Source organism: Penicillium canariense (assembly GCF_028826845.1).
Source record: "Penicillium canariense strain IBT 26290 chromosome Unknown utg000001l_segment0_segment0, whole genome shotgun sequence".
Classification (NCBI taxonomy): domain Eukaryota; kingdom Fungi; phylum Ascomycota; class Eurotiomycetes; order Eurotiales; family Aspergillaceae; genus Penicillium; species Penicillium canariense.
This window is the reverse complement of record NW_026622728.1, coordinates 6815803-6830525: the sequence shown is the minus strand read 5'-3', so window position 1 is coordinate 6830525 and position 14723 is coordinate 6815803. Positions and strand designations below refer to the sequence as shown.

Here is a 14723-nt window from a genome sequence, read left to right as displayed (position 1 = left end):
TGGGTTGTGTTAGCTTTCAGGACCCTTCTCGCATAGTCATGCATATAATTAATCCTAATCTCATCATATTATCATTTTTTGCGGTCGGCTCGTGCTCACCGTCGTGCCTCCCCAAGGATCCCGTGCTCGTCTCTCAGCCTCGTGGGAGCCTCAGTTGCGCCTGGCAGGTGACCGCCGCACGTTGAGAATAGACCAGCCTCTCAGAAGGATGTCAAAGTGTGGACCGCTATTCTCATTTTCTACCTACCAACTACGACTATGATATCATCCCCACCCACTGATTCTCCGTGACACGGGAAAATGAGAACCAGCTCGGCGAGTAGTCTCGCCTTTTGCAGTCATTCATCCCTCACGCATAGCCGTGGGCCCGTAGCCACTCCAGAGCCAGCGCCTCATCCCGCTCCTTGTAGGATGCGTTCGTGTTGATGTTGTCCGACACAATGATGAGTGCGCGATCGTAGGCCCCCGTGTCCTTGCTCTTGAAGAAGTCGGTAATATCCTCGCCAATCTTGTGATCCGCAAACTTTTGCAGTCCCATGCGAACAAACCGCTCGAATACCACGTTGTTGGAGGACAACCGAGCCGAGACCGACGCCCAGTTCGTCTTGATGTACTCCCACAACAGATGGCGTACCTTGGAGTTGGCCGCCAGGGCCGCCGCTCCGCTGTGGATATCCTGGATGGCCACCTTATCCGAGAAGACGAAGTCCAAGTAATCCTTGACCAGGGCTGGGTCTCGAGTGCGTCCCATGGCAGCCAGGCAGATCTCCTTGCCGTCCACGGAATCCGTCCGCAGGTACTCTTGCTTAACGGCATCGTACTCCTCGCGGCCGCCCTCCGACACATTAAGACTGAAGATCGCCGATCGGAGGTTGCTGTGAATAGCGTTTTGATCTTTACCGGTTGCCCAAAGATCGAATCGGCGCTTGGCCTCGGCGACGGTACTAACAGATAGTTGTTAGCAGATAAGACCCGTGGATAATGATTGTCTTGTGCGGCGAAAAAAAGAGCTAAACCCCCTTACCTTTCGTGGCCAGAGTTACCTGCCATGCCAATCAAGAGCTTACGGAGCTGACCGATGAGATAGTCTTCATTGGGCTGGAACTCCCAGCCAATGCGTTCAGCAGCGGGGCCAGCCAGGCTCCGAGTAAACTTCTTCAGTCCTTCAGCAACCTGCTCATTCTGCGAGAAAACAGACCGGAGGTTTCCGAGCGTCGAAGACAACTGGGACCAAACACTGCAAAACAGAAGTTAGTGATGGGCGGGGGGGAATGGCTATAGTGATTACGAGTGGGCTTCTCACAGCTGGTTTTGCTCTTCCTTGAAACCTTCTAGGAGGGCCAGCAGGGCGGGCGTAGTGCCTTCTCCAGAGACCGCAAGAGCAGCTGCATCACCCAACAAGCCAATCTTGTCCTCAGTGCTCAGGAGGTTAAGCGACTGGCCCAGCTTCGCCAAGCGTGCCGGGGGGTAGTTGGTCCGGTAGAACCCAGCCAGGTCCTTGTTGATCTTGTAGAAGCCGTCGGTGCCAATCTCTCCAATGGTGTCAGACTTCTCAGTGAGAGCCCGAGTATCCACGGTAGCCAAATTCGGGTCAGCCTTGATGCCAAGGGGAATCCACCAGGTGGTCTCATCCTCCTCCGGCTTGGCATCTCCGGTGGACAAGAATCGGCTTTGGCGAACGCTAATCTGACCAGGCTCCTCTGCCACAGTAACCACTGGGAAGCCGATCTTACGGATCCAGGGGTCCTTTTGGTATTTAGCGTCGGAGTTAATGGCATAGGAGAAGCTCAGATATCCTTGTTTAGACTCACCATGAAACCGTGCACATCCTGCCCAGAAGCCTTGCTCAGGGCCGCCCACAGGTCATTAGTAGTTGCGTTGCCTGGAGGGGGAAGAAGAAGAAGCATATAAGTCAGTCGCAAGCCTGCCACATCCCCAGAATATCTTTCGGTTGCTTACCATATGCATGAGACTTAAGGTAGTCAGCCACTCCCCGAAGGAACGTCTCTTGGCCAAGGTGGGCGCTCAGCATGCGAATGACCGAGCTTCCCTTCAGGTAGCTGATATGATCGAAGATCTGGTCCACCTCAAGAGCGTTCCGGACAGGCACCTCGATGGGGTGAGAAGCTCGGAGCGAATCGAGATGGAAAGCTTGTTGCACACCCTCAGCCTATGACAATGTCAATCGTGATCTTCGAGAACGGAATGGTTACCTCGGTTACTGCGTACGACAAACTGAGACCAGACGTTCCAGTCTGCCAAATAGTGTTAATAGCTGCAACACACAAATTGCCATAGAAGTCGAGAGGTTCGCTCACCAGGATAGAAGTGATCAACAGCCAGCCAGCCGACCCAGGTCGCGAAGCCCTCGTTCAGCCAAAGCTCATTCCACCAGTCCATGGTGACGAGGTTGCCAAACCACTGGTGGGCCAACTCTATGTTAGGAGATTAGACAAATACTCAATACAGGAGCAAAATGCTGCGCGGGAAAGGAAGTCTCACCGTGCGCAACCACATAGGCAATACGGTTCTTGTACCGGTTGTCCGATTTGCCCTCATCGAAAAGGACTGCGGTCGTCCGATATGTCACCAGACCCCAGTTCTCCATAGCTCCCATCGCCTGAGTAAGGGGCCGCCGTTAGCCATTGGCCCATCCATGGTCGACTTGGGAAAGTTTTCGACACTTACAAACTCGTGCACCGCCAGAAGATCGGCCTTGGGCAGCGGATACTCAATTTCAAAGATCTCCGAGAAATAATCAACGGTCCGGTGGGCACATTCAAGTGCAAAGCGGGCCTGGTCCTTGAGTCCACGAGTGGTATAGACACGCACGGGAATGCTCTTCCCTTGGTACTTGCGCTCAGTCATGGCCTCGACATATTCGAAGTCACCGACGGCCCAAGCAAGCAGCTGTGGAAGCATGCGTCATGTCAGCAAAAGCGGATTGCAGGGTGATAGGTGGTTGGGGGGTTGGTGTACTCACGTAAGTGCTCATAACCGGAGTCTTCTCAAAGGTGACAAACTTCAGTCCAGAGTTGCTTCCATCTCTCTCGGATTGAACTGGCATGTTGCTGAGCGCGGTCTGACCCTTGGGGATCTCAATCTCGAAGTCGAATGTGGCCTTCAAGTTCGGCTCGTCGAAGCAAGGGAAAGCCCTGCGCGCATCGCAGGACTCAAATTGAGTGCTGAGCATGTAGTAAACGTCACCCTCCTTGGGCGTATCGGCAGCCGGCTCCCCCACAGGCTTATACTTGGAGCGATAGAAGCCCGCCATAGCATTGTTCATGGTTCCGGTGAAGTGGATGGACAGCACGATATCCGACGGGGTAAGCTCCTGCTCGAACTTCAGAGCCACACGCTCTGAAGTCTTATCGTAGGTGATTTCGGTTGCCTTGGCCAATGAAGCTCCTGCGAAAACGTCGTCCGTCAGGTCTTGATCGCCGTTTACCAGATGGTCCATCGTCAGGTAGGAGGCACCTACCGTCTTTGCCCAGCACCTCGGCACTCTGCACGTCGATCTCCTTCGAGTTCAGAACAATTTCCTTTGTAGCACGAGTGACTTTGGCGTCGACCGTCACCACGCCCTTGTAGCCCCACGAACCACTAAACTGCAAGTCGAAGAGGGAGACATGGTAGTTGACGGGTTTGGCCCTATAGAGACCGATTAGCACATGCTCAATCATGACAGATATTGGACTGGATGGGAAGAGAAGTGGGCTGTTTTGTCTTCCTCCCCGCAGCCGGCATCACTCACACGTCAGGCAGGGTCTCTCTGTCGGCGGACGCCATCATGCGAGCTTCAGCAGAACAGGATCTAGCGGGCGTTAAACCAAGATGCAGTCCAGGCGCAGGGATCGGGGACCGAGTGCGCAGACGAGGGAGTTGAGGGGAAGAGATTGAGGAGAAGAGGGACGTAGCGGACGACGTGGGAAAGAAAGAGAGGGGGGAGGGGCAGAGGGCGACTCGATGACGGGCGTGGATTGCGACGCCAGCGCGTTTTGACGCCGCAATGGATCTTCTCCCCCACATCGGGGCTCTGGCGACACCGCGGCTACCGTCGGGCCCGTTTGACTGGGATTGGTCGGGAATGATTTTTTTTGTCTGCAGCTTCTGGAGTGGACGCGCAGGACGTGAAAAGGGTGCTCCAGCCGGAGCACCGTCGGAGCTTGGACCCGCCCCTGCGGCTAAGTGCTCAGTAGTTCCGAGTTCCGCGCTTTTGAGCCCGCAATCTTCTTTCCCTCCACCCTTTCAGCTCCACCCTCTCGGAACCGACACCATGGCCGACTCGGATGAGGAGTACGTGGGAGATGTCACCGACGATGAGGATGATTTCCAGGTGGCCCAGAGCGACCGAGCGCAGCCGCGCAAAAGAAAGCAACGTGGAGGCGCGGAATGGGAGCTGTCTCGCACCTGGGAAACTCTGGTGGAAGGCGCCGATGGAACGATCAGCTCGACCGTTGAAGGGCTTCTGGAGGCGAACAAGCGCAAGAGGTGAGTCGGCCAGCAAGGGCCCGCGTTGACTGTCCCCCAGACGCTGACCGTTCCTTTCTGGCGGACAGGCTGCTGAAAGACACCACGCCTCTGCAACGCGGCATCATACGACATCTCATCCTCATCCTCGATCTTTCAGAGGCCATGTCCGAGAAAGATCTCCGACCAACGCGATTCCTGTTAACCCTTCGATATGCCCAGGAATTTGTGCGAGAGTTCTTTGAGCAAAATCCCATCTCGCAACTCGGTGTCTTGGGCCTCCGCGACGGCCTGGCACTTCGAGTGAGCGACATCAGCGGCAACCCAACGGAACACCTGACAGCTATTCAGGCACTCAGAACTCAAGACCCGAAAGGACTGCCGAGTCTCCAGAACGGCCTGGAAATGGCACGGGGTGCTCTCTTGTTCGTCTTCCATAGCATGCGCTTCCTGTTTTGTTGGAGAATTTGTGGCGAGGCTAACCTTTGCGCATAGTCACACACCTAGCCATGGCACTAGGGAAGTACTCGTCGTCTTCGGCTCCCTTCTTTCGTCCGACCCCGGCGATATCCACCAAACAATCAACACCTTAGTCGCCGATAAAGTTCGGGTCCGGATCGTCGGTCTCGCTGCTCAAGTCGCAATCTGTCAAGAGCTGTGCAGCAAAACGAACCGAGGCGATGAAACTGCATACGGGGTTGCGCTCAATGAGCAGCATTTCCGGGAGCTCTTGATGGACGTGACGACACCGCTAGCGACCCAAAAACAATCCGCAAGCTCGCTCCTGATGATGGGCTTTCCCTCGCGCACCGTGGAGCCCTGTCCCTCACTTTGTGCATGCCACTCCAGGCCCTCTCGAGGTGGATACATGTGTTCGCGTTGCGGAAGCAAAGTGTGTAGTCTGCCTGCCGAGTGTCCGTCCTGCGGCCTGACCTTGATCCTCTCCACCCACCTGGCACGTTCCTACCACCACTTGTTCCCGTTGAGGAATTGGGTGGAGGTGCCGTGGCGCCGGGCCTCGAGCTCGGCTTGCTTTGCTTGTGGCCTGCCCTTCCCAGCTGTACCACCGGAGGCTCAGTGGTCGGCAATTGAGAGCCACACGAAGGGCATGAGTGTAAGCAGTCGTTACGAATGCCCGGCGTGTGAGAACCACTTCTGCATCGACTGTGATCTTTTCGCCCATGAGGTCGTTCACAATTGCCCCGGGTGCCAGAGTAAAAGTGCTCCGGTCGTGTCCGAGCGGATGGACACGACGGCTTAGCGTGGTTGGATTTTCATGATTGCATCGCATCGATCGGCGTCGAAGGGATTTCAGAACATTAAGGGACTCATGGAAGGGGAGTTTTGTGTACAATATATACCAATCTAGCTGCCTAACCGCCTAGCTACAATTACGATTACATGCCTACCTACCGGAAGGTGGGTCATTGGAAATGCATGATCCTCTTAAGAGTCCTGATTGAGCCTCGTAGCTGGTTCTCTTGTTTTGCCCCACGGCCCGCCTCCGCCTCCGCCTCCGCATCTTGGAGGTGCTGCGCATGTTCGCCGCATTCAACCCCTCACGCTGCTGGCAGATACGGCCTCCTCCCTCAGCATGGCCCACTCATCCCCATCTCCCAGCTCCTTCGAGCAGCTACAGTCATACCCCTTCCATACCGACTCGGAGTTCGCAAATGGTCTCGCCATCATTTTGGGCCACCCCGCCACGCCAGCCTCGGAGGTGGAGATGAGTCGGGACGACGATCTTGTCTTGCAGGCCAAATGCTTTTTCTTCTCGCGGTATTGCACCTGGACCCGTCCTTTGCCAAGGTCAACAGACTGACCTCATTTCTGCGCGTAGAAAGGCAAATCTCACGCCACCTATCGACTTCACAGCCTACAAAGCTTGGTTAACATCACGGGGGGCCGGAGAAGCCTCGCGGTCAAGTCCTGCGGCAGCTGCATCAGCACCACCGAACGAATCCTCGACGGGGACTGATGTCGCTGCCCCCGAAACCTCTGCACTCCCGGAGCCTGCCTATCCATCCTCATTTGCACATATTGTGGAGCTTATCACAACGGGACAACCGATTCCAGGCATACAAGAGATTCCGGATACGGTCTTGGAAGGGCATGATATGTCGAGCGAGAAACCACGTCGACGAAAGCCTTGGGAGAGGGACAGTGATGATGCGGTACCTGTCCAGGGTGAAAGTGCCAGCAACACTGCTGCTTGATCAGAGTTGCCATACAAAGCTAATCATGGTTTTCTGGAGCGCTACAGAAGGCCTGTGGGACGGAGATGTGGATGAAGGATTATATGGGACTGGAATAATAACAATACCTGTCCCCTATAGTTGAAATCACAAAATGGTGGCCAGTCTGAGTGGCCGAATAACATGAATAGAGAACAGTCGGTAAAGGTAGAAGGTTAGCAAAAGCCGACAGGAGAGGAAAAGAGCGATAGAATCATATCGTGCAGCGCATCATAATCACGTAGGCGATTCAGAGAACGAACAAAGAAAAAGGAAAAAAAGACAGAACCAAAACCAAAGCTCCGGCCTAATTGCCCCTGAATAACTTCTCCAGACTTAAGTGAGATGTGAGCCCCCATGACAGGCAGGTCGATGCTTCCGAGTTTTTGTTCTGCAAGCCACGCTCATCCTTGGACGCAAAACGGAGCCGGAGGGGATGAAACATGGGATCATGACAAGCCAAATGGGTATATTAGCAAGCAGGATGGATTGTCGAGATTGAGCCACACAGATCAACAAGGGAATCATGCATTACAAACCACCTTAGTAGTGTCTGACTGCCAGTCAACCCCAGTTGCACCGAGGCTTGGAAGCGAATGCGAAAGTAATTCATACAAGATATATAATTTGTGGGATATCAGTGTTATTGTCGATTTTTTTTTTGAGGTTTTGGTGTGTTCTGTGATGATTGCTGGTTCAACCTCCTCTCTCTCTTCTTGGACACGGTCGCCGAATGAATAAATCGCGCAAGTCGGTGGTTGACGTGCGAGATTCGATGGATCAAATCAATGGAATGGGCCAGAACTCCATTGGTTTCCACGAGTGAAACGGCCACCATTGGATGCACCGGAGGGAAATCTGTCTTCATTGAAATGGTTGAAGCGACCAACTTGCATTCCGGTGCCAGGGCCAGGGCGTGTGGCATGGGATGGATTGCAACAAAGCATTGCGACACGGGAGCCAAACTTGGAGCCCCGCAGCGAAACCATGTGCTTACTGTCCACGGTCAAACAGTTAGAATCAAGCCAACGAGTTGGAAACGTTATTTGGATAAGCACTTACCGGATATGACTGGCAACAAGCTCACGCTGGTGAGGTGCGGCATTCACGAGGACCCATTGAATTAGATAATTGCCATACTGATCTCCCGCAACTGGAAAGTCCTTGAGTATCGCAAGCATATTAAAAGGGTGCAATGCATTTCACTTACTGTCAATCAATGGCATTCGGGGTCGATCTGCACGACCTGTGCATACTCGAGAGAGATAGCGGTCCAAAAATTCGGTGCCTCCGATTTTCAAACATTTCTCGACAATCTTCGACGCGAACTGATCCATGCTGTAATCCACAGCATAATGGAGGACATGTTCAATCGCACGGCTTTTGTCGTGAGGAGCTCCATGTTCGCAGATGTGCTGGATGCACCAATTACCAAATTGGCCGTGAGCAAGAACATCGACCTTCCCCAAGACTTCTTCGATCGCCGGGCGCTTGTATAACCGTCAGCATCTGTCTTCTGCATGATGCGAGGCACTCTGATAGAAAGGGGAAGATTAAGGAGGAAAGGTCTGGGATATGTGGATGTGCCTGCGGCGAATCTACATCAAGGGGGGAGTCTTACCTTCTCTTCCTCGACACAGTTTTCGAAAATGTTTTGCACAACCAGGCTCCCCGTTTCTCCCAAGGCAACTTCATGCCACATCCCATCTAGCGCCTCATTCACCTTCGCCATGATCTGTGGAGGTTCGCCACTCCATCGAAGTTCAAAGAGTTTCTGCCAAACATGGCAGGAATACCGATGAATCACCGTCTCCGGGATCCTACGAAGGAGTTCGTGAACCATGACAGCTTTATGCTCTTCTGGAACACAATCAAACGCCTTTTGAATGACGTGACAACCGAAGGGATCCATACTCAGGCTGAGGGTATTGCCCCGAATCGCATGGGCGATGGCGACGATTTGCTCGGGTGTTCCATGCTCGAAGCAACGTTGGACAAGAAAGTTCCCAAAGCGATTTATCATGAGCGGGTATGCCTGGCTGACAATTGCCTGGATGATGTCAAACTTCTGCTCCGAGGTGCCGACTTTGAGCTTCTGCTGAAGGAAAATAGACGCTTGTTGATCATTGTTGCACACGATTTTGTCTACAATATATTTCCAGTCACAGGAAACATTTTTATCAAGGAGACGTCTATAGTTGAGCGGCTCAAGGGGTGAAAGGTAGGTTTGCATGGAGCTTCCACCATTCTGAAAGAACTGTTAGTGCATGCCCCATAACATTCATTGCGACTGCGAACTTTACCGGAGAACTTGCCCAAGGGGGTACATTAGAGTTAGCAGTGGTAAACTCAGACGCTGTAGGGGAGAGTGTTGTTGCACCGGGCCGGGCATGGTAAGGTACTGGATACATTCCAAATGGTTGAAAGGCGCTGGATGATCTGGTTGGCGACACAGGGGATTTGGGAGCTGGATCACTAGGAGGTCCCGAATTCAAACTGCTCCAGGTGGTGCTCTGAGCCGAGAAAATAGGCCCACCACGGCCTCCCTGTGTGAGAGAACGGCGGGGTCCGGGGTTTGGGGCTTGGAAAGAACGAGATTGTTCACCTGGTGGTCGCTGATAAAAACCGTATCCACTGTTCGAGGGACCCGACAGTATTCTGTGAGGCGGAAAGGCTCCTGGGGGAGCAAAAGCAGCCGGGCACACAGGTGAAGTACCCCAAAAGCGACCTGAGTCTTGAGCCACCGGGTGAGCTCCCTGAAGGAGCTCCCCGTAAATTTTGTCAAAGGCAGGATCTTGAGTGCTTATACCAAAAGATGGCTGGCCATTTTGGCTCCAAAGCCCACGAGCACGACTGTAAGCACCAGAAGACAACGCATCAGAGACATCGGACCGCGAGTCCTCCTGTGAATTCCATGTGTCTTGAAACTGGCCGAACGAGGGGTTGGAAGCATTGAAAGCGTTTTGCAAGCTATTGATGGTCTGTTCAGTGATCTCACGACTTCCAGTCTCAGCCTCAGATGGAGGGCCTAAAGCCTGATCCAGAGTGTGCTTGATCACGCGGTTTTGGGCAAGCTCTTGCTCTTGTAGAGCAATTTTGGAATTGGCTGCAAGTAGTTCCTGCTTAAGTCGAATAAGCTCCACCATCTTGTTATCCTGTGAATAGCCATTGGAAATTCCAGCTGTATCTGCGGCTGGAAATGTGTCGTTCGACGAGGTCATTCGGGATGAGCGAGAGGGGTGATCAGAATCTGCGCGGAATCCCGATGGTGCTTTGGGAGAAAGATTTGCCAGGATCTTCTCCAATTGCGAAGTTTGTCCAACCGCAGATTCGACTTTCACATGCCCCAACTTTGGCTTCTAGGATTGTCAGACTGCGAGCCCTCTTCACTTTGTGAACATGGAATGAGACTCACCTTGTTGGACGGGACTTCAACATCCCCGCCCGACGGGTTTTGCGTGTTTCCATACTGCGACACTTCATCAGGATCTGAGTGGCTGTGCCGGCTACTCGAGTGCTGGTATCCCTAAGTGTCAGGCAGATTGAGCGCCCAGTGCGTGTCACAACCTGGAATTGGAAGGCTCACTGAAGCATGACGTCCGAACGAAAGGTCTCGTACGTCGACCCCGCCATCATGAGCCAAAAACCTCCCTTCTTTGTTCATTCGAGCAAGCATGGAGGGCCCAGCTAGGGTAGCCATTATGCTGATCACCGCGGCGGTGGAGGGAATTAGATATAGATCAAGCCGTGGCCCACGCTCGCACCCAATCGGGTTTACATGAAATCGATTAGTGTGGAGATTCGTCTGAGATGACAGTAAACATAGGATAGATGAAGTGGTCAAGAAGAGACACAAGGTGGGATAAGTGAGAAGGTGAGCAGGTGAGCAGGTGACAAGGTGAGAAGGAGGGGAGGGAGGGAAGGCCTAGTTAGGGCAGGAAGGCGCGCCATTGTGAACTTCCATCTTCCACTGCTCCCCACCCACCACAGAAACACACGACAACACACATCCGTCCCAGAAGGCAGCAGGGCAGGAAACCATAACACACCAGGCCTCTTCCTTGCATTCTTTCATCTTGTCATCCACGCCTGCCTATCTACCTGTCTCCACATCGTGCCTACTGCACAAGATCCTCAGATGGGATCAGAGTGGTATGAGCCCGGTGATATCTGCCAGGACCAATCCAAATGCCCGGCGGCATAAACTCCAGCTACGCCTTCCCAGCGAGAGCGAGCGTTCAGGACCACATACTCGGGCTGTCCTGACCCAGTGACAGTCGGGGCAAGACGAGCGGCCTGCAGCAGACCAACCGAATCGGTGCCCCAAATTACCAACTCCAATTTTTCGTCCTCGCAGGGTCGAAGAAAGACTGCGCCCAAACCTGGTTCATCATACACATATTCATGCCTCAAGGTCGGCAGCGTGGACAAGGGGTTGGTTGTTGACATGACAAGACGGCCTTTGTCAATGCGAATCGGATATTTCTCTAGCAGTGCCGTGGGAAGATCCTGACCTACAGCAAGCGTGATGATGTTTCCAGATTGATGCTGCGAGCTGTTGCTCGAACAGTACCTGAGGATCTGAGCATCGGCTGCAAAATACTGAAAGAGATTGCGACTGATTTGAAGAGCAATGTATTCCACTCCTGGTGAACACACTTGGATCGTGAATGTTCCTTGAGTGCGAAGAATGGCATCGAGTGCACCAAGCTGACGGCCATATCGTTGATGAACAGTCTTCCAGTGCGGGTTATGAGAGACGTTCCATTTCCCGTCGGCACCTCTCAAGTACCAAGTTTGCGTTATTTGGGCGAGATTCACATCAAAAGTTCCTGTCGTATCATCAAGTACAATGGCCGCAGGCAACTCAATCCGAGACGAGGTTGCCGACATGTGGAAGCGACGAATATTGCTAGTGTTGATGTGCCAAGTCCTGTTGTCCGAAAAGCGAGTGACGCGCAACTTACCGTTTACATCAGGTGATTGGAGCTGGTCGACCTGGATTCCAGCCTTAGACCCCAAGTTTCCAGAAGCTGGGACTGTGACGGTGAACGTTTGTGGAATTTCTGCCGCCTTTCTGAACTGGCTGACCATGGCCTGGTAGAACCCTTTTAGATAATCCGTCGTCATCACGCCTTCAAACCAGTGACCCTTGCCTGGTAGTTCTTCATACTTGGATGGCCACTGCGCCTGACCTAGGAGCTCGTGCATCAATCGTGCGTGATATGCTGGCACATTATCATCTTCTGCACCGTGCTGTTGTGCCACTGGAATACCAGCCAGATTCCCTACTAACAATTCGTGTTTATAGGCAGACCTTGATCTTGCGAGGACGGAGGAAAGTGAGGGCTCCAAGACCTGCCACATCGTATAAGGTACATAATCTGGACACCTTGGAGTCAGGCATTATGGAAGAGGAAGGAATCATCATGGACCATACTTTCAATCGATGTGTACCCGGAGACAGGTGCTACAGCGGAGACATTGTCCGGGAAATGCGTTGCATAGTACCATGCGCCCTGGCCTGCTCGATATCAGCGATCGAAATGACAATGGGTACACATGTTGGAAATCAAACATACCCCCATTGGAGTGACCGGCCACGACAAGCTCCTCTCGAGCAGCACCAGGACCGGCCCATCTGACAGCTGTGGCCCAGTCTGCAATGGCGGAAACTGCAGCCTGAATGTCAGCAACGCCCCAAAGGTCTAGTTAAATTCATCATATTAGTCACTGAGATCACTTCTGGGCACAGAAAAGGGCCCCTGGGTACGAACTTACGCCAGTCATCTCCGCTCCATGAAGTGACGCCGCTCGGAAACAACATCCAAGAACACGTCCCGTATGCTTCATCTAGCATGCCCCGCGCCTGAGAGCTATCCGCAGCCAGCCCAGCCCCGTGGAGAACAAGAATCACCGGAACGGCTAGCGAGACATTACAAGACTCGACAGGCGGAGGCCGCAGAATGGCATAAGAAACAATGCCTGCCGGATGCAGGTAAGTGATCCTGATTGAATCTGACAGAGCTCTTTCTTCGAGGTCGATGTCGAAGTATAGGGCCCGAGAAATCTGGTCAGCAGTTTGACATATTACCTCCACAGAGAAGTGTTGCTCCTCAAGCGTCGAGAGAGAGATAGTGAAAATTAGAGGTCGAGTCTGATGTCCAGATATTTGCAGGGGTTCCCTCATTGACACGTGATGCAACGTCTAGACCATGAGACGCCATCAGCGGAAAGCCTGGAATTGGGGAACATTAGGTGATAAAATGACCTTGAATGCGCGGATAGAGGTGATCATCACATCTGCTCCGTCATTGTTCTGCACATTGATCGAGCTCCAGGGACTCCCGAGCCTCCCACCAGTCAACTCAGAGACTAACAGACTGCCTTGATCCAGAGTGATGGGCTCCGTTTCCCGCAGCTCGGCATCGATGGTTACTTCAATAGCATTGTCCACTCCACCAAGAGCACGTACATCCCGAGTGAGCCGGAGCTCGAGCACATGAGGACCGGGAGACAACTGGAGTAGGCTGGGGGCCCGGTGATAATGATACAAGTCCCCGCCAAAATATGGCTTGCCATCCACCAAGAATTCCAGCAGGCCGCCCCCGGAGAGGGCTATTGTCTGCGGCTGAGATCCTTTGATCTCCAAAGTTCCGCGAGCCCATGCCTGGTACTGTAGGGCTGGCCAGCCATAGACCGATTGCAAGAACTCCCAATTGGTGGCCGGGAAACTCACAGTTAGGGCAGCCTTGACCTGCCCGCGGGAGGATCTTGAGATAGTTGCATACGTGGTGCCCCATTGGACCGACCCATTCATTGTGAGAGCACTGTTGAAGGTTGCATTGGAAACATGCGGTAGACCGTGGAACCCACCGTGATACTCCAGGGGGTCTGCTCCCCAGATGGCTTCTGTATCAGACACGGTCGTTAATTCTACTAAACATAATCTACCTATGCGTCTCGGTCCACTGACCTCTTGTACCGAGCCTGAATGGCCCTAGAATGTCCCATTTTTCAGAGAGCATGATGTCTGGCAATCCTGATCTTAGTGGACTTTGGTGCAGAGCACAGTCTGGCGGAAGCTTCAAGCTAACCGCTTGATGAGCGCATGCGACAGGTGAGAGCCATGACAGCAGGACCAGTCCCACGGCAGCAGGCGAAAGATAGTAATGCATATCATCCACAGGGCGTCTTCGGGTCGTATGATGCCATGCTCTCAAGGATAATACTCTGTAGGAGATGAGGATACTACATGGCTATCGGCCCGTCCCACGCTAGTCAATTGCGGGATGCCAGTGGAGCTGCACGCGGCGTTGGGCCTTGGCCAGTACGGTATTGTACGGGTGCTTCTGTCATGGTGGAAGACACGTGATCTACGTGTATTTGAATCTCCAATGATAAGGTGAAAGTGGACGAATCTAGAGAACAAAGTGAACATGGTTTCGATATGACATTTCACTTTAAGATACTAGGAGGGGCGAACATTTTGAGCACCCTTTCAGGGCCAAAATTCCCGATCCGGGAACAATGGGATATACGCCCGCCCCATTGCTCAACGGAGGGCTCCGAGGTATCGCCCGGGTATTGTGTACGGTCACGGTTGGCGATGGTCGCACCCTGTCGGCCTGGATTCCATGGACACTGCAATGGGGCCAGTTAACCTTCAACCTTCCCCCAGCAATCGTGCCTGGCCCCCTTTTCAATTTTGCTGCCACCGGTATCTGGGGAGCCCGACAGTCTGCTTTGCGCCGAAGGGCTCGCTGTTTCGCCTCCTGCAGCGTGTCTCCTTTGTTCTCAACCCTCATTCGCCCGGAGAGATTCGTCATCGTCAACCATCCTCCCTGCGCGCTCTTCCGACGTCTTGTGTAGGCGACTCGACATAACTCCTCAATCTGCAGTCTGTTCTATACCTGGGTAAGCGGATTGATTCATTTGGACGCGCCGGAGAGCGAAATGCAGAGAAATGAGGGGAAGTGAAGAAGTTAACGCTTGGCCCGAAAAGAACAGCCTATACGA

General features: G+C 53.2%; 5 protein-coding genes across 5 annotated transcripts; 2 read left to right on the top strand and 3 right to left on the bottom strand.

Annotated features, from left to right (window-relative positions):
• Window positions 1–349: 349 nt before the first annotated feature.
• N7482_002340 (M1 family metallopeptidase) lies at window positions 350–4029 on the bottom strand (the record flags this gene model as incomplete). Its single annotated transcript, XM_056684465.1, has 12 exons — window positions 350–944; window positions 1025–1237; window positions 1304–1746; window positions 1812–1882; window positions 1960–2170; window positions 2230–2255; window positions 2319–2435; window positions 2503–2620; window positions 2689–2910; window positions 2984–3432; window positions 3482–3651; window positions 3755–4029. 12 exons carry the CDS (start codon window positions 4027–4029, stop codon window positions 350–352), a joined length of 2910 nt encoding a protein of 969 aa, XP_056548071.1.
• Window positions 4030–4276: 247 nt separating this feature from the next.
• On the top strand, window positions 4277–5731 carry N7482_002339 (TFIIH/NER complex subunit SSL1; the record flags this gene model as incomplete). Its single annotated transcript, XM_056684464.1, has 3 exons — window positions 4277–4491; window positions 4560–4895; window positions 4966–5731. The coding sequence occupies 3 exons, from the start codon at window positions 4277–4279 to the stop codon at window positions 5729–5731; spliced, it is 1317 nt and encodes a 438-aa protein (XP_056548070.1).
• A 333-nt stretch (window positions 5732–6064) lies between these two features.
• Window positions 6065–6686, top strand: N7482_002338 (DUF5572 domain-containing protein; the record flags this gene model as incomplete). Its single annotated transcript, XM_056684463.1, has 2 exons — window positions 6065–6249; window positions 6311–6686. 2 exons carry the CDS (start codon window positions 6065–6067, stop codon window positions 6684–6686), a joined length of 561 nt encoding a protein of 186 aa, XP_056548069.1.
• Window positions 6687–7489: 803 nt separating this feature from the next.
• N7482_002337 (pumilio/puf RNA-binding domain-containing protein) lies at window positions 7490–10404 on the bottom strand (the record flags this gene model as incomplete). The annotated part of the gene is made up of 7 exons (XM_056684462.1): window positions 7490–7700; window positions 7767–7857; window positions 7915–8194; window positions 8326–8952; window positions 9008–10063; window positions 10120–10230; window positions 10291–10404. 7 exons carry the CDS (start codon window positions 10402–10404, stop codon window positions 7490–7492), a joined length of 2490 nt encoding a protein of 829 aa, XP_056548068.1.
• Window positions 10405–10838: 434 nt separating this feature from the next.
• Window positions 10839–13732, bottom strand: N7482_002336 (alpha/beta hydrolase family protein; the record flags this gene model as incomplete). Its single annotated transcript, XM_056684461.1, has 6 exons — window positions 10839–12088; window positions 12145–12228; window positions 12287–12412; window positions 12486–12912; window positions 12976–13616; window positions 13681–13732. The coding sequence occupies 6 exons, from the start codon at window positions 13730–13732 to the stop codon at window positions 10839–10841; spliced, it is 2580 nt and encodes an 859-aa protein (XP_056548067.1).
• Between the last annotated feature and the right edge of the window lie 991 nt (window positions 13733–14723).